Source organism: Carettochelys insculpta, chromosome 23, assembly GCF_033958435.1.
Source record: "Carettochelys insculpta isolate YL-2023 chromosome 23, ASM3395843v1, whole genome shotgun sequence".
Lineage (NCBI taxonomy): Eukaryota > Metazoa > Chordata > Testudines > Carettochelyidae > Carettochelys > Carettochelys insculpta.
In genome coordinates, this window is record NC_134159.1 from 13,340,370 (window position 1) to 13,363,150 (window position 22,781).

Genomic DNA, 22,781 nt, shown 5'->3' on the forward strand with positions numbered 1-22,781 from the left:
GCAGTAGAGTAGACTTCATTTTAAAAAGCCTAATTCCTAATGGGTCTCCCATCCAGGTATTAACCGGGGTTGCCCCCTGTGTAGCTTCCAAGAGTAGACAAGAACACTTGCGGGAGCATTGTCATAGTATGAAAAATGCAACAAGTATTCTTGGAACAAAATTATGGCAGTGACTAGATTTGCACTGAGCCAGTTTAAATCGCCCTAACTGCATTGGACACAGAAGAGCTGTGTTGACTTACCCCTGCTGTTGATCTGGGCTCCAGTTGGCACAGAGGCTAAAGATCGCTTGGTTAATGGGGGCCAAACTCCTGTCACAGCACTAAAGGCAATGGTTCCAGAGCAGTGTTAAGGCCCCCTGGGCCCAAGGGAGTGTATGGGGTGTGGGACAGAGGAAGCTTGTGTATTGATGTCTACTCTGGAGAAATAGAGGATTTCTCCCTCCCAGATAATGGTGTCTGTGATTGGAGGGCCCTTGTGCATACATGAGAACAGAGAGTTCATTTTTAATCATCTTTTGTTTATTGTAAAGAATTTTGCATGAGAACAGAGTTTCTCTGGCAGGTATCTGCTGGATCCCTGGGCTCCTCCTTGGAGCAATGGACATCCTCAGAACTCTCCACTCATTGTCCCCTTCTGGTTCCCTCCTTCTGGCCTATAGCTGGCACCGTCTTCCCGCTTTGTTCATTTATTGTTGCTCATTCTCAGCTGAGATCTGGGTTCTTTGCCCCCGCCATGAGCTGAGAGCCCTTTAATTGCTTCCAGTCGCTCTGCTCCCCATTCTGGGATGTAAATACTCTGACATCTTCCATCAACATGCAGGGGGTGGGGACAAGAGGAGAAATAAAATTCCATATGACCTAGAAAGATTGTCTTCTCCTTCAACTAAAATGAAAGTGAACTGCCCCTCCCGTTCATCATCAGGCCCTTCACTGAGGTCTTTGGCCAGAGTCTAGCCTGAATAGAGCCTCCCCACGTCTGCAGTGCGGATGGGATTAAAACACTGAAAATATTCCCACTAAAGCAGCAACCTCACCTTGTTTTGTATGTCAAGCAGGTGCTTCATGCTAGAGGAAAGATGAACTGATGTTGTTGTGGGAAGACAGCCTTATCTGTAACTACAGAGGGATAAATATTTTACCATAGGGCATGTCTACCCTACGGAGTTATTCCAGTGTATTTTATTCCAGAGTTACTATTCCAAAGTAAACTATTCCAGAATAATATGTCCACACTACAGGGAAGCCTCAAAAGGAGCAAAACTTATTCCAAAATAACACTGTTTGAGAATTCCTTTCTCCCTGGATCTCATTCTACAAAGAGGTGTAGTAGTCTGCGAAAATGCCAGTGGTACCATCTGGCTTTGGCTTGCTGGGTTCTGATACCAAGGGTTTCTTGAACGTGACTGCCTGTCCCGTCCCACCACGTGTGCCAAAGGTCCTGCACAAGAGGGGGTTGTCCACTATGGGAGGATGAAGGCAAGCTCATTAAGGAGGGACAGCAGCTGACAGTGACTACACGGAAGGTGGAACTTCCATCCCTAGAGGTTTTTAAGTCCCGGCTTGACAATGTCCTGCATGGGATGGTATAATTAGGGTTGATCCTGATTTAGGCAGGGGGCTGGCCTAGATGACGTCCTGAGGTCCCTTCCAGCCCTAGGATTCTATGATTCTATGGCAGGGCAATTATAGGAGCCACTAAGACTTCTGTAGCTACTAAGACAGCCAGAGGGCAGCTCTACATAGTGTCGCCTGGAGGAAGGATTTTGTCATGCAATCAGGTCTCCAAGCCAATCCATGCACCAAGGCTGTGCAGACCTCCCAGGGCTTGCAGCCTGTGGCTAACAGCAATAGAACGACCCTCTGTTTAGGAGGCAGTGGAGATGGTTTTCATACATTTCTCTGTGTTGGTAACTGCACTGGGCTTTTGTTACTTTGGGGATTAGTCAAATATAGGACTTGATTTCCGTGTGCTCTTACCGAGCGCTGATGGACTCTGTGCTGCTATAATTAAAATGGTGACTATACGGGAACAGTTGGAAGTCTCACAGTGAAATACAGTATTGTCACTCACAGTCACACTAGCTGTACCCTCACAGGCACTCATGACTGGGCCGAGGGGAGCTGCACTCTGTAATTTATGGGTATGTAAAGATTATTTTCATTGGAAATTAAAGCTAATTAAAAGCCATATCTTACTTCTAAATGAATTTGGTTATGTTGTCAAGCGAAATTTGGATCAGCCTCCTATGATATTCTCATCGGCATCCTAATCAGCATTTTGTTGTAACGTGCTTATATCCAGGCACTGAAGAGTGGGTGGATAGGTAGATTTGAGTGTTTTTTGTGTATTTAAACTGTTACACTCAGTGCTTTAAAAAAAAAAAAAAAAAAAAAGCTGGCAGAACTCAAGCCCCAAACCGCCACCCTGCCCCTTGGCCCAGCCCCACCTCACCTAGGGGCCCAGGCTGCCCTTGTGTGAGGCCCAAGCTGCCCCAGGCAACTTAGCCACCCTGTGCAGGGCCCGAGCTGCCCCACTGGTGGCTTAACTGCCCCCCAGTGGGGCCCAGATCACCAGTCCTGATAGGGCTCAAACCTCCCCTGGGTGGCTTAACTGCCCCCAGCGGGGCCCAAATCACCCCCTGGTGGCTTAGCCATCCCACATATGGCCTGAACCATTCCCCGTGGGGGGGGCAAGCCACCCCCTGTGCAATTTAACTGCCCCCAGCGGGACTCGAGCCACCACCTGCAGGGCCCAAGCTGCCCCGGGCAGCTTAACTGTTCCCTGTAGAGGCCCGAGCCACACCCCTCCTCCTACCCACATGGGGCCTGACCCCCTTCCTTGCTTCTCACCTCCCCCCAGCTCTGGGCCTGCACCAACCCCTCCCCCGCCCCACTCTATCCTCACCATGCACTTGAGCAAGGCCAGGGCTGTCAGCGGATGGAGGCAGGCAGGGAGCCCCTCTGTCTTTTAAAAATGGCGGTGGGGGCGGAAAAAAGGTGGTGGAACACCATTCTGTGGCATTCCGATGGAAAGAAAACCCTGGTTATACTTGTGATTTTACTATTAAGGCTGCTTTAACCTGGATCCCACATTGCATGCTTAAAAATCACATTACTCCTGAATGCACTTGGGGTTGATTTTTCCGGGGTTTGATTCACGTGTCTAGTAGAGACGTGTGAAATCCACCTCTCCAGGGTTGCAATGGACCCCTGTACTCCTTGCAAGGAGTAAGGGAGGTCAACGGGAGAAGCTCTCATATTGACATTCCCCTGTCTTGACAGCCAAGTTAGCCGAGCCTAGATACTTCAATTTTAGCTATGGCTGTAGCTAGAATTGCTTACCTGTGGTCGACTTTCGTAGCTTAGTATGACACAGCCAACATTTGGTGTTTTGGGGGCTGATTTGAGAAATCTACCTGGTTACCGTATCCACCCAGCTCCAGCTTAGCCCTGAGCCTTTTCTGCCTAGTGAAAGATGAAATGTGTGATGGAACCTGAAGACAGAGCTCTCTGCCCCTTCAGCTGTTGGCACATCTGCCAGTCTGCTGGGAATGGGACGTGGGCCACCATATGGTAGAAAAGTTAGTGGCTGAAATTCTGATAACTGCTCCCATAAAGCTGGGCTTATATTCAGCTGACTGTATCTCTCCACCAGCTATATGTGGAGCGTGGGCTTAGTATTTTAGCTCTTCCAGGCTTACACTGAGCACAAAATATGGCAGATCTACTCTGCTTTTCATGCGGTGTGTATTTTGCATGTGCCCCTGTTCAGCTTTGTATGGCCTGTGTCTAACAGCAGGTGGTGGTCCCCAGGACAGACTGTCACTCCCTTGCTGTGTGTTGGGCAGTCCACTATTGCAACTGTTTCCAAGTTCTTATTGGTAGCCATTGATAGGTCTATGCTATGGATACCAGACTAGAGGAAGAGCCTATAAGAATAGTGTACTTGTCAAAATGCTTTTTCTCATTAGACTTGCAACTTGACTTTTAAAGTTGGTTAATCTTTTCAGTGCATTGTTTTTCGATGTAGTTTAGGACAGCGTCTGTGGTGTGTAAATGCATTTGTGTTTGGCCCTTGTGAATATCAGCGTGCATGCAGCACGTGTTTGTGCAAGGAGTGAATATGGTTTGTGTGGTATGTGTGCGTGTGCAGAGTAGAGCTGGCAGTTGTGAATAAGTTGCGTGACATACAAGGCCCATTTCTCCTGCTGTGAATACATTAGTTATTTGTCAGCATTTGCTAAATAGTTTGGAAGAACGATTGGATGGATCAGTTGTCAAAGTAACTTGATTGGAAAATTCAGCATTTGCTGTTTGCAGTGTGATTGGTCACAAGTCACTTGGTTTTGCTCCTGGATTGGAGGACTGAACCTGAGAAAACAAGAGAACTACGCAGACAGACAGCAAATAGCAAATACTCTTATTTGCTCACCAATCCCCTAGTTTGGGGGGTAACACACGTGTTCCTATGAAAAACAGCCATGCTCCAAGCATTCCCAGGCAGTCATAAAGGAATACATGAGCATGGTCACACAGAAGGGCTATTAGCAATTGTATGACTATAGTTTTTGCTGTACAGTATTTGACCAACCTCTATTACCCTGCATACAAGTGCATGAGTGCACAGTGCATGCCAGAGTACCAATATATGGTTTGCAATGGCAGGTTCTGTGTAATTTGTGTTAGGCTTGCACTGTGCCTGCACACAGCATCATTCGCTGTGGCACGTGTGCAAGGCAAAGGGGAAACTTCAACCCACGTGCCCTGTGACGTTAAGAGGACAGCCAGTAAGAGGTCCTGCGGCAATAGATGACAGAGTTCATTTCTGCAGGTTGGCAAGAGCACTGTTCAGTGGCCATGTCACTTCTAATGGAATCCCTGGTGTACATAACCTCTAGCAGAGGAGAGGGAAAAGGGGTAGGGAAGAGGAAGAAAGGAATAGAAAAAATTGCTTTCTGAAAGTACCAAGAACAAACCAGATGTTGCTTGGAGGGGCTTGTCAGAAGAGAGAAGCCACTGAGAAGCTTTGACAGTCTGTGACAGGGAAGCCACATGGACACAGACAATGTCTGAGCTGGAGTCATCTAACATGGGAGGGCACTGACAAAGCATTTCTCTCGCGGTCTCCCCTGGTACATTCCCTCCACAAAACACAAGAGATTTACAGCCTTGGGACACGAAGGCTCATTATTTTCCCCAGGGTCTGGTTGTGTGTCTCCGGGGAGGTATGGAGCAGAGAGGCTGACAGCTTTTCAACCCACTGCAGGTGAGTTTCCCCAGAGTTCTCCCCTTGATTTTCACCGCAAAACATGTAAGGATGATTGAGCTCTGGAACTGGAAACCTGATGGGTGATTTTCTTCCACAGCTGCCTGAGCACTGGCATGGCATGAGGCGAGTTCTTACAGCACCCTGACACACCTCCCCTCACCCTCTTCCTGTCATCCTTTTCCATCCCCTGCATTGCTCCAGTCTGCTCCAGCATCATGCCTGCCTTCGGATGAACACCAAGTGCGTTGCCCTTGCAAGGCATGGCCATGAGTATTTGACCCTCTGTCCTCCACCTCGTGGCTTCCCTGGGGAAAATGAGTATCCAGGGGATGCAAAAATAATACGCCCCTCTTTGTCTTCCTCTCTCCCAGCTTTTCAAATGCACAGAGCATCATGGTTTGCTCCATCACAAACAACCAATGTGCCCTTAATGGCTAAACCTTTCCAACTCTAAGGGTTCATCTCTACTTACTGGGAGATCGACACGGTCAGGGTCAATCTTCCGGGGCTCGATTTCACCTGCCTGGTAGAGATGCATGAAATCGAACTATCAGGGCTCAACAGATGACCCTGCTACTCCTCATTATAGTGAGGAGTAATGGGGTTAATGGGAGAAACTCTCTCGTCGACCTCCCTTTGTGAGGACGGCCAGGTAAGTCGATCATAGATAAGTCATTTCCAGCTACACGGTTGTATCTGTACTTGCGTATCTAGGATTGACTTTCACATCTAGTGTAGACTTGCCCTCAGGGTCCCTCTACGCCAGAGCTGGAAGCCATGTTCCCTGTAAAGTGAGTGCTTGAGCAACCACATGGGAGACATTCAGATGCTGTCTGTCTGGTTAGCAGAATGCCCAGGGTGAGGTTTTGTGTTTCTATGGGTGGTGCACACTCACACATGCCTCAGTGCACATAATAAAATTTATTCCTCGTACGAATGGAAAAATCCATATATGGATGGAAAAGATTAGAGGGAACGTTGTCTGGAAGGTGTTACTCTGAGCAGGCGAGCAGGCGAAAGACAGACATGTAGCTGCAGTGGTGGGATGGGCTCACTGGCCTGAATATGATCCTGCCACTTGCACTACCTCAGCTATGCTTCTGTTTTCAGTGGGGCAGGTTGATCAGAGCTAGCCTGGGTAAGTGCTGGAAATTCTACCTCCAGTTTAGTCGTACGTTAGGAATAGAGTCCATCTCTGGGCTCTTCCCTGTCCTATGCAAGGATCTCAGAACACTTTGCAAACTCATAATGAACTGTGCCTCTCAGAATACTTGTGAGGTAGGGCTATTTTATCCCCATTTTACAGGTGGATGAAGCTGAGGCCCAGGGAAGTTAAGTGATTGGCTCATAGTCTCACTGTGAGACAGACGGTACATCTATGCTACCTGGTACATCAACCCGGTCAGGGTCAATTTTCTGGAGTTCGATTTTGTGTGCTTACTGGGGATGTGCCAAGTCAAACAATCAGGGCTTGACAGTCAGCCCTGCACTCCTCGCTATCGCAAGGAGAAAGGGAGATGGAAAAGAGACCTTGACAAGGTATCAAAGACTAGGACTCTGGCTTGTTGACTACCACTCCCAAGGCACTCAGATACTATGGTGACACTATAAAGTGCTAAAGAGATTGCTGCTCTCACTCGAACGGCTAGACATTTTTCCTAACAAGTACCCCGATGAGGTGCATGCACATTAATAAGCAAACACTCATAAGGAGGGTACAGACGAGCACACCTGCACAAACCCTCACAACCATCAACATATACACAATGAGAATTGGCTGAGACTAAATTATATCTTTTTTCTGCTGCCTTTCTGCATCCGTCTGCCCTGGGACTGTACCCAGGAAAGCCAAGCATTGATACCGTGCCACAGCAGCTATCTTCTCAGCTGGGCAGCTGATTAAGGGTGAAGCTATGTTGCAATGTAAAGTGTACTTGTGGCACAGATGGGCATACCTGTGCTGGTTTTAATATAGTGACAGTGGCTAACGATAGCAGTGCAGAGGTAGCAGTGGCCTGGACTGCAGCAAGGACTAACCTAGCTGCCTAAGTATTAGCCCACCAGGGCCCTGGATATGTACTTGTGTTGCTAGCTCATGCTGGTGTCTATGCTGCTGCAGCTTCACTGCTATCGGTAGCTGCGCAAACAGGATTACTGGTTGAACTTCTGTAGTCTGGCACTCTCTGATCCAGCAACATCCACAGTCCAGCATGATTTTAGTTAGCTGGATGTCCACTGCTCGGGGGTGTTGCCAAGTTTCCTGTGGTCCCGTAAAGCTTGTTTCCAGCCATCAGTCCTGGCTCTCAGTGTTCTGGGCTGTTGTTTCACTCTAATTTACCTATAATGTCTTCTAAAAGCCCAGCAAGCAGTGGAAGTGTTAATAATGCTGCTAGACAATATTGACCTCATGAGGTTCAGCAAATGCTCTGGTTCACCACCAGTCAGGTCCTGATGGTGCTAGACTAGAAAGGTTCAACCTGTACCTGCACTACAATTGCAACTTAAATTGCAGTGTAGACATACCATAAAATATAGAAAGCAACAACAAATTCAGCAGGTATAACACTAAAAAAGTTGGTATTTGATAGGATCAAATGCAGAAAAGGTAAAGTTTTAGAGTAAAAAAACAAACAAAACAAATAGAAGTTATGCTAACTAGTTATAGAACATTTTCCCCTCTTTCTCTCTCCGTCTCCTATACACACTCCCTTCAGGTGATTGTGAGCAGAAGTTCAAATGTTTAAATGACTGTTTACATAGTTTTGGAAATTCCTTTTATTCTGTTGTGGTTTTGTTATTTTTTCCTTACAGCTTATCTGAGTTTTGTTTGATTAAAACTCTTCATTGCACTGTAGCCATGGCAACTGGTTTACTTCAATGAATCTCTCTTCTGGGAAAGTAAGATTTAAAAGAAAAGAAAAACAAATCACAACCAAATAAGATCACCCATTGGCTTGGCCTAGCCTTTGTGTCAAATCTTGGAGGTGTGAATGAGTGCATGGAGGAGGGTGTAATTTTCTGTGTGTGCACAAGTTTGGTTTTTGAGAGCAAACAATTTCACCATCTTATAAGCTGCCTGTTATAAATTGACATACAAGATGTTTTTAACAGATGCTGGTGGATTAAGGAGCCCCACCACTCTAAGGATAACAGCTTTCATTCTCTCCGAACCTTCATTCTTGTTGCAAGGGCCTTCTGCATGGGAGTGTATACATGTATGTTCACATGCCTTTGTGTGTAATTCTGTTTGCGTGTGACTGTGTCTCTTTATATATGTGTCCTTGTAACTGTCTGAAAGTGGTATAGAGAGAAAAGAATGTGTGTCTTTGGCCTTGTCTAGATTATGCACCAACTTACACACATCTTTTGTATGTCTATAACCATATTGGTATAGAAATGAATGTAGGGAGGCATCCCACAGTGTGGGGGTCACCAGGTCCTGCACCCCATCCACAGTCAGATGTGACTCTCATTCAGCAAGTAGAATAGAAGGTTTATTACTTGACATGGACACAGTGTAGAACAAATTTGCCAGCACAGAAACAGGAACGGTGAGTACAATCCATCAGGGGGAGAAGGGTCCCAGAGGGTGTCCCTGAGCAGGGGCCTGGCCCTTCTTCCTCCCCCTCCAGCCAGATGAGACTTACCTCGCCCAACAGCCCAGTTCCAATTCAAAACCAGCCAGACGCCTCCTTTTTCCTGTTTCCCGGGAAACAAAGGTGTCACCTGTTGTCACCTGCTGGCCTAGGTTACAAGAGCCCCAAGCACCATTGTCTGCATGTGAGAAGTCATCACACTGAAACTGCCATTTCCACTATACACTGATTCTGTTCCTAGGGAAACTGAGGCACATGCCTCAGGTTACTACAGGGCATCAGGAAACACATGCAGCTAAGCAGGGGAATAAAATCCTCACACACCCCACTTCATCACAGGAGGGTAATGCAGGTTGGTGCTGTGGGTGCAGTTACACCAGTTTAAAGGTGCTTTTATCAATATAGGTTATCCCCTCAGCTATTAAAAGGTTGTATCACTTTAACATTATCACTTTATAAACTTCTGTACTTATATGCAGTAAAAAAGCCTGTATAGACCAGCACAAGGATTTAAAGGTGTGTGGTTAGAACATGACAGCTTCGACTAATACATTTGAAAAGCCTGGTGTAGACCCGGCTGTGTGTTTTTAACATGGGCTAAATTGGTTAAGCTAGGGTTCCCACACTTTTTCATTTGCCCACTTTAGCACATGTTTAAAAGTGTATTAAGCCTATAGTTCTATGATTCCCCCTTAAGAGTTATGTGCTAGCTCAGCTTCTCAACTTTTTTTTTTTTTTTACAAAGTACCTCTTTTTCCAAAAAAAAAGTACACCAATACCTACAATTTTCAGACACATTTTTCTACCATTGCAACATATTTGTTTGAACAACTTAATTGTAAATGGTTGGTTGGAAGAAATTACCTATGGGCAATAAACTTGCCATCTTATGGTTATGCAAAAAGGATAAAAAAAATAGATGAACATAAAATAAGTCCAATTTTTTAATTCATAAAAAGGGTTGAGAAACACTGAGTTAATGTACCCTCTGGAAGAGCCCTGCGTATCCTTAGGGGTACACGTACCCTGGGCTGAGAACCACTGTGTTTGCTAACATGCTGTAATACCACACTTGAAATCCTTGTCTAGACAAGCCTACTGAGTGTGTTGGCGTGTGTGTGTGAAGAAGGAGGCCATGCTTGTTCTTTTATGAAGTATGTGAGAGATGGACTGCGTATTTACGTGTGTTAAGGAGGGTGTCATGACTTGGCCTTTTATGACACTAACTGGATATTCGAATAGGATGTATAATAGTATCTTCTTCCAGATAATGGCTCACATTTGGTGACCTATCCCAGCAACAGCTTCCAGCCATAGATAGCTTTCAGTGTAGTCAGTTGGCAATGTTGCTGCCCTGTTGTTAGCAGGGGAGGTGGGAGAAGTGAAGGGTAACAGAGTGAGCTACAAGTGTTGAGCCAGAGTCCATCTTCAGTTTCACATGTTGTGACCATCTCTGCCACAGTCTTTTTGACACAGTGTGGTTTTTCTCAGTAATGGCAGGAATTAGAGTGGGTGAAGTGTGAGCATTTGAAGCAGAAGAAAAAAAAAGGCAGCTGTGATATCCCTGGTGTCTCGGTGCAGTTACAAAGCTGTTAATAAACAGCATTTGAGAGAGAGCACCGCTGGCTGGGGAGAAGAGATGCATTTTAGGGTGAGATCTGGGAAGAGGAAAAGAGTTGAAGAAGCAGAATCAAGTACAGGGAAGTGGCCCATGGTTGGAGCGATAGAGACGGGGCTTTCAACAAGAGTGATTGTTCAGACACAGTGACTAGTGCAACATTGGCTGTCATGTTCCTTATTCCATTGGTGTCTGTTATAAAAGTCTTTGCCACGGCACAGAAAACGGACCATGTGGCCAAGTTCCTTGCTCTCAAAGAGTTTGGCTGAGAAGGAGCGCTTTAGTGGCTTGATTGATAAATGTCATTTGAGAGCAGGCCTGCCCATGGGGTGGGCGTGGTGGGGGAGGGGGTCTAGTTGCCCCAGGCCCCAGAGTTTCAAAGGTGTCTGGAGCTACAGCTGCCACCACTGCTATTTTGGCAGCTGCAGTGGCCAGGGCTCCCAGGCCCTTTGAAATGCCACGGCAGCATGGCTCTGGGGACGGGGACGGGGAGGAGGCTGCAGCTCCACAGTCTGGAGAACACTAAGAGCTAACTGCCCTCTGCCCTGCCCTTCTGCCCATCACCTTGCCCCTTCCATCCTTGGCCCCTCCCTTCCCACTTTGCCCCAAGGCCTGCAGTGGCTGTCAGCCCCTCTGTAGCTTTTCACTTACTGATTAATACGTGGGGCCCTGCCATTGTCATAGTCCACTTTGGTCAATTTCAGTCATAGGATTTTGGTTTTTTAAGTCATCAATTTCAAGATTTCAACTCTTCAGACATGAAACTTTGTGGTGTTGTAATGGAAGGAGTTGCAGGGAGGGCTGTGGCATGGTGTCTTTATTTCTATGCTGCTGCAGGCAGTAATGCTGCCTTCAGAGCTGGCCAGTTGGAGAGCAGCAGCTGGTACCAGTCGAGTTGCCACCAGCAGAGCAGTAGTAAGGACATTAGTCATGGTATTGCCACCCTTATTTCTGCATTGCTGCCTGCAGAGCTGGGCCCTCAGACAGCACCTGCCACTCTCTGGCTGCCCAGCTCTGAAGGCAGTGCAGAAGTAAGGGTGGCAATACTGTGACCCCCTTAAAATAACCCTGTGATTCTTCTTCAAGTCCCTTTAAGGTCAGGACCCCCAAGTTGAGAAGCTCTGGTTTCCCCTGTGACATCAGCGCAGTATAGGGTAAAAGTACACCAAAGACCAGCTTTCATGGGGTAGGGGGATGTAGCAGATTTCACAGTCTGTCATGCATTTTTCATGCCTGTGAATTTGGTAGGATCCTACTGAACCAATGAACTTGGGGCCTGCTCCTGCTTCTGTGGAGATTTTCATGGAAGAAGAATCAGGACCTTTGATGCTAGCCTTTTTGAGATAGAGGCTTTGGGCATGATTCTAACCCCATTTCCCCCACGGTAGCTGCACTTTGGTGGAGTTATCCTTGATTTAAACCAGCATGCAAGGGAGGAGACTCAGACCTCTTGCCTGCTAATGTCTGCACAGCGCCATGCCCACCTGTAGTGCTTCTGCAAGACAACGCTTGGTCCATATGCCCCTAACCTTCTGGTGCTGCAACTGTGGAATTCATCGTGTGTGGCGTGCGTGATGGCATGCAAGGTTCTCGAAGCTGCAGTCACGGGTGAGTCTGCAAACTATCCGGGGGGTGGAGGGGGGGGAATGAACGCACTGCAAAAGGAATTATTTGATGTTTAGAGGGAGGGAGCAGAGATTTTAGAGATATCATCTGTGGCTTCCACATAAATCACTGGCCACACTCCTTCACTTCAGTCTCTCAGAGCTGGGAGTGCTGAGGTCTTTGTGGTAAGTCTCCTGGCTTAGAGAGGACTTTTCTGGGGAGGTGAATGTGGAGGAGGAGGTGTGTGACGAGAGCTTGATGGAGCAAGATCTCCCACATATGAGAACCCTGCAAAATGCACAGTCAGAGTGAAGTGCGTGTTAGACAGGGCTGTCTGCAATGTATAGGTTCATAGAATCATAGGGTTGGAAGAGACTGCAGGAGGCATCGAGTCCAGCCCCTGCCCAAAGGTTCAGCTTGGGGCAGTAACCGCCCATCAGCACTGACCCTGTTTCAGGAAACAGGAAAGGAAGAAGGCCTAGCAATGATTCCTTTCGTGGGTGTAAAAGATTGGCCACCTTTTCAGCTGGATTGTAAAGGGAAAAGTGCGTGGAGGCAGGGGAGGATTTGGGCAGCAGAATCCTTCTCAATGTTTCCATGCCCCGTTCCCCAGAAACCCCACCTGGGCCCTACCTGCTGTTGCTCTCGCTGCCCGGCTGTCAAAATATCTCCCGTAATGAAGCAGTCTGGCCTGAGGCTAACATTACCTCCAATACCTATCCCACTGAGCATGACGCCAGCAGCACAGCTGAGCCGCTCATATGCTGCCGAGAACGCGGAGCATCACATGGTAGGGCTACACCTGGCATGGAACAAAAGATAAAAAGCCCCGAGTCTTGGCTGTCAGACAGCCTGGGGTCCTCTGGGGCAGGTAGCAGCTTGATTGGCTCCAGAAGCAGTGTCCTGGTTATCAGACTGGGCTTTCATTAAGTGCTGGGTGATTCAGTAGTGTGAGTCAGGGACCAACATGTGCTTCCTGTGGCTGGGGGTGACACTGTCGAGGTAATTTCATGGAGGCAGCCTGGGGAGAAGAATGGAGAGAACATGTGGGTGTCTCTCTGAGTCACACCTCCAGGGATAAAGATGGATGCTATAACACTTTGCCTTTCGCCAGCACTTCTTATGTGAAGGCTTCAGAGCACTTCACCGTCGTTAATGGTTGTTAGTATCACAACTCCCCTTTGGGGGGATAGTATGGCCTAGTGGTCAGGGCACTGTCCCAGGACTCAACTCCCTGCTCAGCCATAGGCATCCTGTGACCTTAGCTCGTGTGTGCCTCTGTTCCCCCTTTTGCAGTAGGGTAATAGTACTATCATACCTCACGTGGCCATTGTGAGGATCGATACATTGATTGGGAGGCACTTTGAGATCTCCCAATGACAAATACTATATAAGAAATATAGGACTCATCAGAGTTGGGAAACTTTTGGTTTTACTCTCAGCAACCTAATCTATTAATTCGAGCATGTCGCTGATTCCTCTGTGCCTCAGGTTCCCCTCACCCCCTATTATCCAACTCGTCTATTTAGAAGCAGGCACTGTTTCTCACTGTGTGTGTACCTGCTTTAGCACAATGGGTCCCTGATCTCATCTGGAGACTGTAAGTACTACTGTACTGCAAAGCAATAATAATAACCAGTTAAACTAGGAAAAGCATTACCCCCTTTTTACAGATGGGAGAACTGAGGTCCTGTGCACTTAAATAACTTACCCAAGGTCATGGAGGAAGACAGCATTAGTCAGTGATCTCTTTGCCTCCAGTTCTGTGCTATAAGCACAAGATCATCCCTTCTCCTAACTCATACAGCTAATACCTTGCACTTGTCTGGCTCTTTTGATCCGAGAGAGAAATAAAAGATCGTGGGCTTGATTCGGTGACACATTCCAGGAGGCAGGAATCCTGGCAAGATCAAGTGTATTATATGTATTGGAATAGTACTTTGGAGCTTCAGTCACAGGCAGAGACCCTTCAGTGCAAGGTGCTGCACAAACAGAACATAGACAGTCTCTGCCCCCAAGAGCTTTCTGAGTGGGGATTACAGGAAGGCAAGACACCCACAACCTCTGTCCCACTGCAGGACCAGAGCTGGTTAGTGCAGCTCCCAAAGTGGGCTGCACCTTCCTAAAATGGTGCCCCTTGAGGATTCCCTGATTCAGTATGTTTTCATGTAGCCTCAGTCAGCAGGGTCCCTGTGGAACTTTGACCATGCTTTTAAAGCTGACCTCACTTTGTGAAACCTGGGATGATGCCAACAGCGTAAACACCAGTGCTCCCTCTGGTCTTTTCTATGTAGGTGTGACTTTTCCCATGCATGCGTGGAATAAATCTGGTTATGTGTGCAAGGCATGTGTGAATGTGCACCACGAGGAGAGAGACAAATCCAGCAGAGGGTGCTCAGCTAAGCAGATGGGCAGCATTGGAATCTCTCTTGAGTGGCTGCACAAGCCCACAGCTTACAGGGAACAAATGATCTACCTTGCTTGCCGCCAAGAACAAACCCTCTCCAGCACACTGCACTGGGGCTCCAGAATGAATCCCTGCCTCAACAGGAATGAGTCTTGCCCCCAGAATTCTAGATCTTTTCCAGTGCCTTTGGCTGGGTCTACACAAGGGGGAAAAAAATTGATTTAAGATACACAACTCCAGCTTCATAAATTACGTAGCTGGAGTTGACATATCGTCAACTGATTTTTGCCACTGTCCCCCCAGCAGGGGGTTGATGGGAGAAACTCAAACCCTGGAAGATTGACCACCAGTATGTCGATTTTCTGATAAGTATAGCAGCCCTTCATTTTAGCATTTGTAAGTTGCATCTTTGTACAGTAAACCCTCGAGTCACACGGGGGTTGTATTCGTGCGAGTCAAGGGGAGACAGGAACCAGGTTGCCACCCCTGGCAGGGGAAGGAAACCTCTCCTGTTGGGGCAGCAAGAGTCAGGCTGCTGCCCCTGACAGGAGCAGTTTCCCGCTCCTGTCAGAGGTGGCAGTTGTGTTAACCCAAGACACATGCAACTTGGTTGCGCATGTCTTGAGGGTTTAATGTATGTTGTTCCTGGTGTTGTTCTGGTTATGTGTGAATTTGTCAGTAGCTTTCTGATCTGGTGAATCTCTTCACATTAATCCTGAGAATTCTTCTGCAGAGGGCAGAGTTGGGTGGTGTCTGGCTTCCCACTGTGTTTAACTCAGTCATTTAGGTGCTTCAACTCCAGCAGGTATTCTTTGTGCTTTAGCTGAACTGGGGAGGTGCTTGTTAGAGTGACAGATTGGTAGCACTAAGGCTAAATTATAGTGTGTATGGCGGGGCAGAGAGAATATTTTCCCCCAGTTCTGCCAGTGCACCCCAGGTCTGTGTGGGTGTGCAAAGCCCTGATGAGCAAGTTCCCCACACAACTGAAGTACTTCAGTCATGACCTGCAGCATCTGCTCTTCCAGGAATTACATGTCCTTGGGTAGATAGAAATCTGCCCAGGGGTGTCTTTCCGTATGGGGCCAGAACTGAGATTGACACATTCATTTCATTGATGACTAATCCCACATTTGAATTCAGCTCTTAGGAGATGAAGAGCAATGGTGCTAGTAAGTACTGGGAAAACCCCTTGGCAAGCCAGCTCTTTTCTGAGGGTAAATAAAAGGTCTCGGAGGTAAGAAGGGCTCCATCGCAGCCCTTCACTAATGGCTCTCCGGGTGGATGGCAACGCAACGCCATGCAGGGTGTTCACATGAATTCTGGGCGGTTGGATCAGTATGGTCTGAGAACCACAAAGAAGTGGTAGCTGTTTCAGGATGAGGAAGATTCTGCCACTGGTTTACTGTGACTCCTCCTGAAGGAATCATGGAGACATGACCTCAGGGCACTGCCGTGCGCTAACTGCAATTCCAAATAGGCCAAACCTACATGGCATGAAGATTTATTTTTTTTTAGCAGGGCAAGAGCACAGTTCCTGTTGGAGGTTCCATCCTAGTGTTTCTACTCAGAAATACAGCCCCATGTCTTACTGCCACTCTGAGATGCTCGTCTGTTGTTGCATAGAATGCTCCATCTTTTCCTAGATCTCCTCCCAAACTGAGTGACTACAACTTCTTTGGTGATGCTAGCCCTAGTGATTTCTTCAGGCTGAGTGGAGAAAGCTGAGAAGTGAGGGAGAGCCTAGAAGAGAAGGCTGAAGGGTCTGTAAATCTGCCTTCTTAAAACAAAAGGTGAAAATTGTTCCAGAATTTACATCTTTGGGGAACAGACTGTAGTATTAACCTATCAACAGCAAGAAGTCATGTGGCACCTTATAGACTAACAGTTATTTTGGAGCTGATGAAACGGGTCTTCCCCCATGAAAGCTTATGCTCCAAAGTATCTGCTAGTCTGTAAGATGCCACAGGACTCCTTGTTGTTTTTGAAGATATAGACTAACTGGGCTACCCCTCTGGAACCTATCAACAGAGATTGATGTCAAATAGTTCCAGAGGAGACTAAGATCTAACACTTTTGCATCCTCTTCCTGGTTCTACTGCTGAAATGCAGTAAAGCAGATTCTGCTACAGGTTGAACCTTTCTAATCGGGAATTGTCATATCCAGCAACATCCATAATTCGGCATGATTTTATTTAGCCAGACGACTGCCACTTACTGTGGTTGTGGCTGAGTTTCCCATGGTCCCATAAAGTTTGTTTACAGCCACCAGTCCTGGATCTCAGTAAGCAGTGGAAGTGTTGGTTATATGCTAGATGATACTTAACCTCCCATCTTCTGGCAAATTCTCTCATCCAGCACAGGTCTGGTCCTGAGTGTACCACATGCGACAGGTTCGAATTGTACCCTTAATTAGGGGGAGTGGTTCTTTCTACAAAAGTAGTCCATTGATTTGAGGGCATTGCCAACAGAGCACAGTATTATTTGCTCATGCAAGCGGGGCAGAAACATCCATATGAGATCATGGGTTAATCACACAGAGCCAGAATATGCACTCTCTTTACCCAGGCTGGTGAGGAGTTACAGTGGGACTGATTACTTGTGCCAGTAGCTTGCTCCCTCAGGCCAGTAAGGGGTTCACAGTTTGAGTCTTGACCTCTTTGTGCCTCAGTTTCCCCATCTGGTAAATGAACATAATGGAGAGCTGTGAGACTTAATTTATGTAAGTCTGTTTAGTGCTTTGAGATCCTTTGATTAAAGAACATTCTCCAAGTGCAAAGCATGATTAGTAATTAGGAGCTGTTCCACTTTAGCCCTCTTAACTCTGCCGATGGTTGATTGTCCAAACAATGAACACACATTTCATCGGCAGGTTTAATCTGGGATTATCCCATCCATCTCCTCCAAATAAAACGGGTATATATGCAGATAGAGTGTTTGGTAGCGAGGAGGAGCTAAAGGCAAGGCAGCTGTTACTTACCTTGCAAAACTTGTGGGGCATATTGAATGGGAAAGTGATATTTTTTGATTGTTTTCTCTTCCTGATGGGCTCTGACTTTCATAACACACCCACGCTCATCAAACACTCTGTTGCAGTGTATCCCCTCACCCTTTGCACCCTAATAAAGGGCACTTTCTCCAGCTTGTACAAGACACCTGACCATAACAAGCAAGTGACTTGGTCCTCAGTCACACTCTTCTGCGGCTATTTCCCCAAGCCTCTAACAGGCTGGAATGACTCAGAGTTGCAGGTTAATTTCTATGAAGGCTCCTGGCGGGGACGGGAAGCGCTACCCTCCCTTGACGGGGTTTAGATTTTCACCAGCGAGGCTCTAAAAAGAACAAGCGTGAAAACTGTGCGCCCCGATAAGAGATCGAGAGGAAAAGGCCTGGAGGTTGTGCTGGGTGTATTTCCCGCTCGTCTGCACTCCGGTTATATTCTTCAGGGCCCGGAGGAGTTGCCCCCCTTCGCCCCCACGGCTGCCTGTCGACTTTCCAAGGTGGCACCAGATCGTTTACAACCTCCCCCCGCGCCGGCTGGGCCGGGCCGGGCGGGCGAAGCGTGGGGCGGTGGAGCCAGGCTGTCGTCCGTCGCTAACCCCCCTCTCCCGGGGCGAGCGCCGGCTGCTTGCTTTGTGTGTGTGTGTGTGTGTGTGCGCGCGCGCGCGCGTGTGCAGGCGCCGCTGCTGTTTAAATGGGGCAAGTTAGAGAAGCGGCGGCGAAGGGGAGTCTGGCTTGGTCGGAGTCCCGAACTCCGCGGCGACTTCTGAGCCCCTCTGTGTGCGCGCCCCGGGCGCAAGGGGATGGGGGAGGGGGGCATAAGCCGCGTAGTGGCCGCACCTCATTCTGCCGCTGCTGTTGCTCCTTTATTCTCCTCCTAGCCAGGAAGGGGGCTTGCCCGGCTGCTCCTAACGCCCGGTCGTTCCTAAAGCCCCAGCAGAGGCCAAGCTGCTGCCGGCTGCGGGGGGAGCGCCAGGGAGCCCCCCAAAACTTCTTGCCCCGTCAAACTCGTGGGGGGGTGCGGGGGAGCGGGGGAGCCACCGCGCTGTCCAGTGTTTGCAAGCGGAGGGAGGGGGCGAGCAGGGGGCGCGGGGATTAATTGTCCTAATTAAAGACAGACGAGCCAGGGGCGCCTTCAGCGCGGGGCTGGGTGGCCGGGGACGGTCCAGCCGTGGCAGGGAGGTGGGTGGATCACAGGGGTGGGGGGGATCGATACGCGTTTCCAACCCAAATAATGTCTCGGGCGGCAGAGACCTCTCCAAGATGTCAGGGACCAGTCCGGAGGGGCGGCTCTGCGCGCTGCGCGCCGGCTCCGGTGCCTTAGCCTCCGCCTGGGAGAGGGATCCCAGACAGCTGGGCTGGACCGAGTCCCCGGCCGGCTCCTCCGGGGGTTCCTACCCGCCACCTCCTGCCCCCGAGCGCCAAAGGTGCTGCTGCTGCTGCTGCTGGCGCGTTTCAGCCCCGCTCCAGCCCGCGCGGGGGCAAGTTGCACCCGAGCCATCAGAGCCACGGCGCTTTGGCGAGGCGAGGGCGCACGCGGAGCGCCGCCGCACCATGCCCGCCGTCAAGAAGGAGCGGCTCGACCGGGAGGAGATGGCCCTGGCCGCCTTCAACCAGCCCATGGAGACCTTACCTGGCTATCTGGCCCCCTTAGCGGCCGCGGCCATCCCGGTGGTGGCCCCCCACCCGCCGGCTTACGAGCACATCTTCGCCCAGCACCCCCGCGCCTACCTGGGCTTCCCCGAGCCCCACCACCCGCACCACCCCCACCACCCCCTCCCGGAGGACCTGATGCTGGAGCGCTTCTCCTCCGTGCCGGATTTCCAGCCCTTCTTTGACAGCGGCGAGCCCTGCATCCAGGTGGAGTGCGGGGAGAACAAGGCGCTGCTCTACATCAATAAGTTGTGCCAGGGCAGCAAAGGACCCTCCATCCGCTACCGGGGCGAGTGGCTCACCCCCAACGAGTTCCAGTTCGTCAGCGGCAGGGAGACCGCCAAGGACTGGAAGCGGAGCATCAGGCACAAGGGTAAGGGCACCCCTCGGCCCGGCGCACGCCCCGCTCCCCCATGGGGTACCCCTCGGCCCGGCGCACGCCCCGCTCCCCCATGGGGTACCCCTCGGCTCGGCGCACGCCCCCTCCCCCATGGGGGTACCCCTCGCCCCGGCACACGCCCCCTCCCGCAAAATGCCCGGCAAAGGGGGGTCATTATTGGCTCTGCGCATCGTTAGAGGGGATCCCTGTCCCCCTCTTTTTCGCGACCCCCTCCCCCTGTCAGAGCCCCCCCCAGTTATCTCTGGGTGGTGGGGACAGTGCAGAAGGGAGAGCCGGTGGGGGGCGGGTTTGCACTCGGCTGCAGAAGTTTCCTTCCCTGTGGGTAGAGACTGAACCGTCAGGGAAGTTGGGGGGAGCCGGGGCTCGTGCGTGCACGTGCAAATGACTGGTGATTAAAGGCGGGAGGGGGTTAGACTCGGTGGAGTTGGGGCGCTTGGCTCCGCGTCCGACACAGCCGCGCGGAGCGAGGGGCGCGCGGGAGGCTGGCGCGCGGCGCGGGGAAAGCGACCCGGGGGGTGGCCATCGGCCGGCCGGAAGCAGCCTAGGGCCCGGTCTGGCGCTGGGCGCATGGGGAGCGCTGTGGGGTGAGTGCTGGTTTAATGGGGGTCAGGGCTTTCCCGGGCGGGGGGGATTGCAGAGTGGCGCGTGTGGCGTTGTGCTTTTCTGCTTCCGTGTATAGTTGTGGTTGTCTCTGTGCATGCGGTTATGGTTGTGTGTGTGCGGGGGGAGTTGGGGTTCTCGGTGTAGTTGTGCTTGTTGCCTCTAGAGAGCTGTGTGAGCGAGAGAGGAGTGTGTGCATAGTTGTGGTTTGTGTGTGTTGGCAACTGTGGCTGGCTCTGTAGCTGTGCTGTGTGTGTGGTTGTAGCTGTCGCTGGGTGCACTGTTATGGGTGCGTACGGGCAGCTGGCGCGGTCTCTGTTTATCGTTCTCTGTCTGGATAGTTGTGGGTTTGTGTGTCGTTGTTATCCGTGTGTGCATAGTTGTGGCTGCCTCTCTGTGACCTCTCTGTGTGCGTTGTTATCTGGGTATGTATAGGTGTGGCTGCCTTTGCAGTTGTGTGTATAACTGTGCGTTTGTGTGTGTGTTCCTTTTATCTCTCTGTGTGTATAATTGCCTGTGTCGGTGTGTGTAGTTGCCCGTGGATCCTTGTTATCTGTGTGTATGATAGTGGCTGTGTGTTCTTGCCTCTGTGTGTGTGCCACTCGAGCTGACTGCTTGTAGTTGCCTCTGTGTATAGCAGTGGCACTTGGTGTGTTATTCCCTGAGTGTAGCAGTGGCTGTCGCTGTGTTGTGGGGGGGTGTGTAGCCGTGGCTGTCGGTGCGTAGTTGTGTGTGTGTGTGTGTGTATAGGAGTGGCTGTCATTGTGTAATTTTGTGTAGCAGAGGCTGTCGGTGTGTAGGTGTGTGTTTGCAGTAGAGGCTTTCCGTGTGTACTTGTGTGTGTAGCAGAGGCTGTCGCTGTGTAGTAGAGGTGTCGGTGTGCAGGTGTGTGTAGCAGAGGGTGTCGGTGTGTAGTTGTGTGTAGGAGAGTGTCGGTGTGTAGCAGAGGGTGTCGCTGTGTAGTTGTGTGTAGCAGAGGGTGTCGGTGTGTAGCAGAGGGTGTCGCTGTGTAGTTGTGTGTAGCAGAGAGTGTCGGTGTGTAGTTGTGTGTAGCAGAGGTGTCGGTGTGTAGCAGAGGGTGTCGGTGTGCAGTTGTGTGTGTGTAGCCGCAGCGGTCTGTGTTTGGAAGTTGAGCCGCGCTGGGGAAGCGGCAGCTCGGCCGGCGGCGGGCGGCGCGGGCCCCCCAGCGGCTCTGCCTTCTGCTGCCGGCTGCCCCCCGCCTACCCCTCTGCAGCTGGGCGCGTCCCCCAGCCCGGGGCGGGCGCGGAGGCTCTGCGGGTGCCTGGGCAGGTGGCGAGCCGGGCAGCGGGAGGGGCGGGGGTGTGACACGTAATTAGCTGAGAGCTGGAGCTGTCAGCCCAGGGGCCCGCCGAGCCAGGAGGGGGTGGCTGCCACCTCGCCTCCTTTATCGACCGCCCCAGACCCGGGGAGTCACTCCAGGGGGCCGCGCTAATTATAATGCTCCTCCCCGGGCCCCGGCTGCCTTCGGGAAGCCTCGGTCCCTCTGGGGCGAGTCGGGAGGCCTGGGGTTAAATGGGCGCGGGGGCTGGGCCGGGCCGCCTGGCGGTTTGCATTCATTCAATCGCCGGCTCCGTTGCTTTTCATTGCAAATGCCCGGGCCCAGCTCGGCACCCGGGCGGGGGAAGGAGCGGGCGCTGCGGCTCGGGAGCGCCTGGCGGTGCTGTTCATTAGTCATCTCTCCAGACGGCGAGAAGGCTCCTAACGAGGTTAGAGGGAGGCTAATGAGGGCGGCGCGGGTGCTTCTCCGCCCGATTTCGACGGGGTAGAAAGTTCAAGGAAGCCTGAGCGCTGCCGGGTGGGGAGAGCCGGGCGGGCGCGGGGAGTTTGCCCGGGCGGATCCGAGTTGCTTTTTTTTTTCTTCTGCAAAGCCGGTTGCTTATGTGTCTAAAAACACCCACCCGTCTTGTTTGTTTTTTCTTGTCCTCCTCTGCATGCAGGGAAAAGTTTGAAGACTCTTATGTCCAAAGGAATCTTACAGGTACATCCTCCAATCTGTGATTGCCCTGGGTGTCGAATTTCGTCTCCAGTGGTAAGATTATTGCTCAAATATGTGTTTTAGTTAAATCCCCTTCCCCCCTTTCCCAGTGGGCTAGGGACCACGGTCAGGCATGGAGCCGTCTCCAAAAGCCCTGTTTTGCACTGGGAGCAGAGCTGCAGTCTTGTCAAATGTCAGAGGAAGGGGAGGTTGTGAACTGAGCAGCTGGTCAAAGCAGTGCTGAAACTGAAGGATGTAAGGCAGAGTGTGCATGTATGGGTGGGGTGGGGTGGGGTGGGGTGGGGAGAATGTCAGATATGCAAACGGTGGATCTTTCACCACCTCTGGTCTGGCTCCCACTTTTTTTTTTTGGCATATTTTGCCTAAGGGTAAAGCAATTAAAAACCCAAAGAAATGAAAAGTAGTTAGGATCAGAATACTCATGCTTTGCAAAAAGTTAATGACATCTAGGTGAACTTGAGAAGGATTAACAAACATTTTTGTATTTCAACCTCTTCTCAGCACTTCTCCACCCAGCAAAATAGCTTCTGTAACATGCAGGATGGTGATCATTGTTTTTATAGCTCTGTTTTGCTTCACGTTAAACATTGAGTTCACAGTGTTTCCATCCTCTGCTT

At 50.3% G+C, this 22,781-nt stretch overlaps 1 protein-coding gene and 1 long non-coding RNA gene across 5 annotated transcripts in view; one reads left to right on the forward strand and one right to left on the reverse strand.

Moving 5' to 3' along the window:
• Positions 1-583: 583 nt before the first annotated feature.
• On the reverse strand, positions 584-19,365 carry LOC142001088 (uncharacterized). The gene is made up of 3 exons (XR_012642392.1): positions 19,283-19,365; positions 1,037-1,118; positions 584-805 (listed from the first exon to the last, which is right to left on the reverse strand). It is a non-coding gene; the product is annotated as an uncharacterized LOC142001088 (long non-coding RNA).
• The window catches only part of SAMD11 (sterile alpha motif domain containing 11), a 213,736-nt gene continuing 209,834 nt past the window's right edge, over positions 18,880-22,781 (forward strand). The window contains exons 1-2 of one of the 4 annotated variants that reach the window (XM_074975990.1): positions 18,880-19,520; positions 22,106-22,197. In XM_074975990.1, coding sequence (XP_074832091.1) covers positions 19,049-19,520; positions 22,106-22,197 — 564 coding nt within the window. In that variant the 5' untranslated portion in view covers positions 18,880-19,048. Of the gene's footprint in view, positions 19,521-21,559; positions 21,875-22,105; positions 22,198-22,781 lie in introns of those variants that run through there. The other 3 variants (XM_074975989.1, XM_074975992.1, XM_074975991.1) reach the window with 3 other exon arrangements.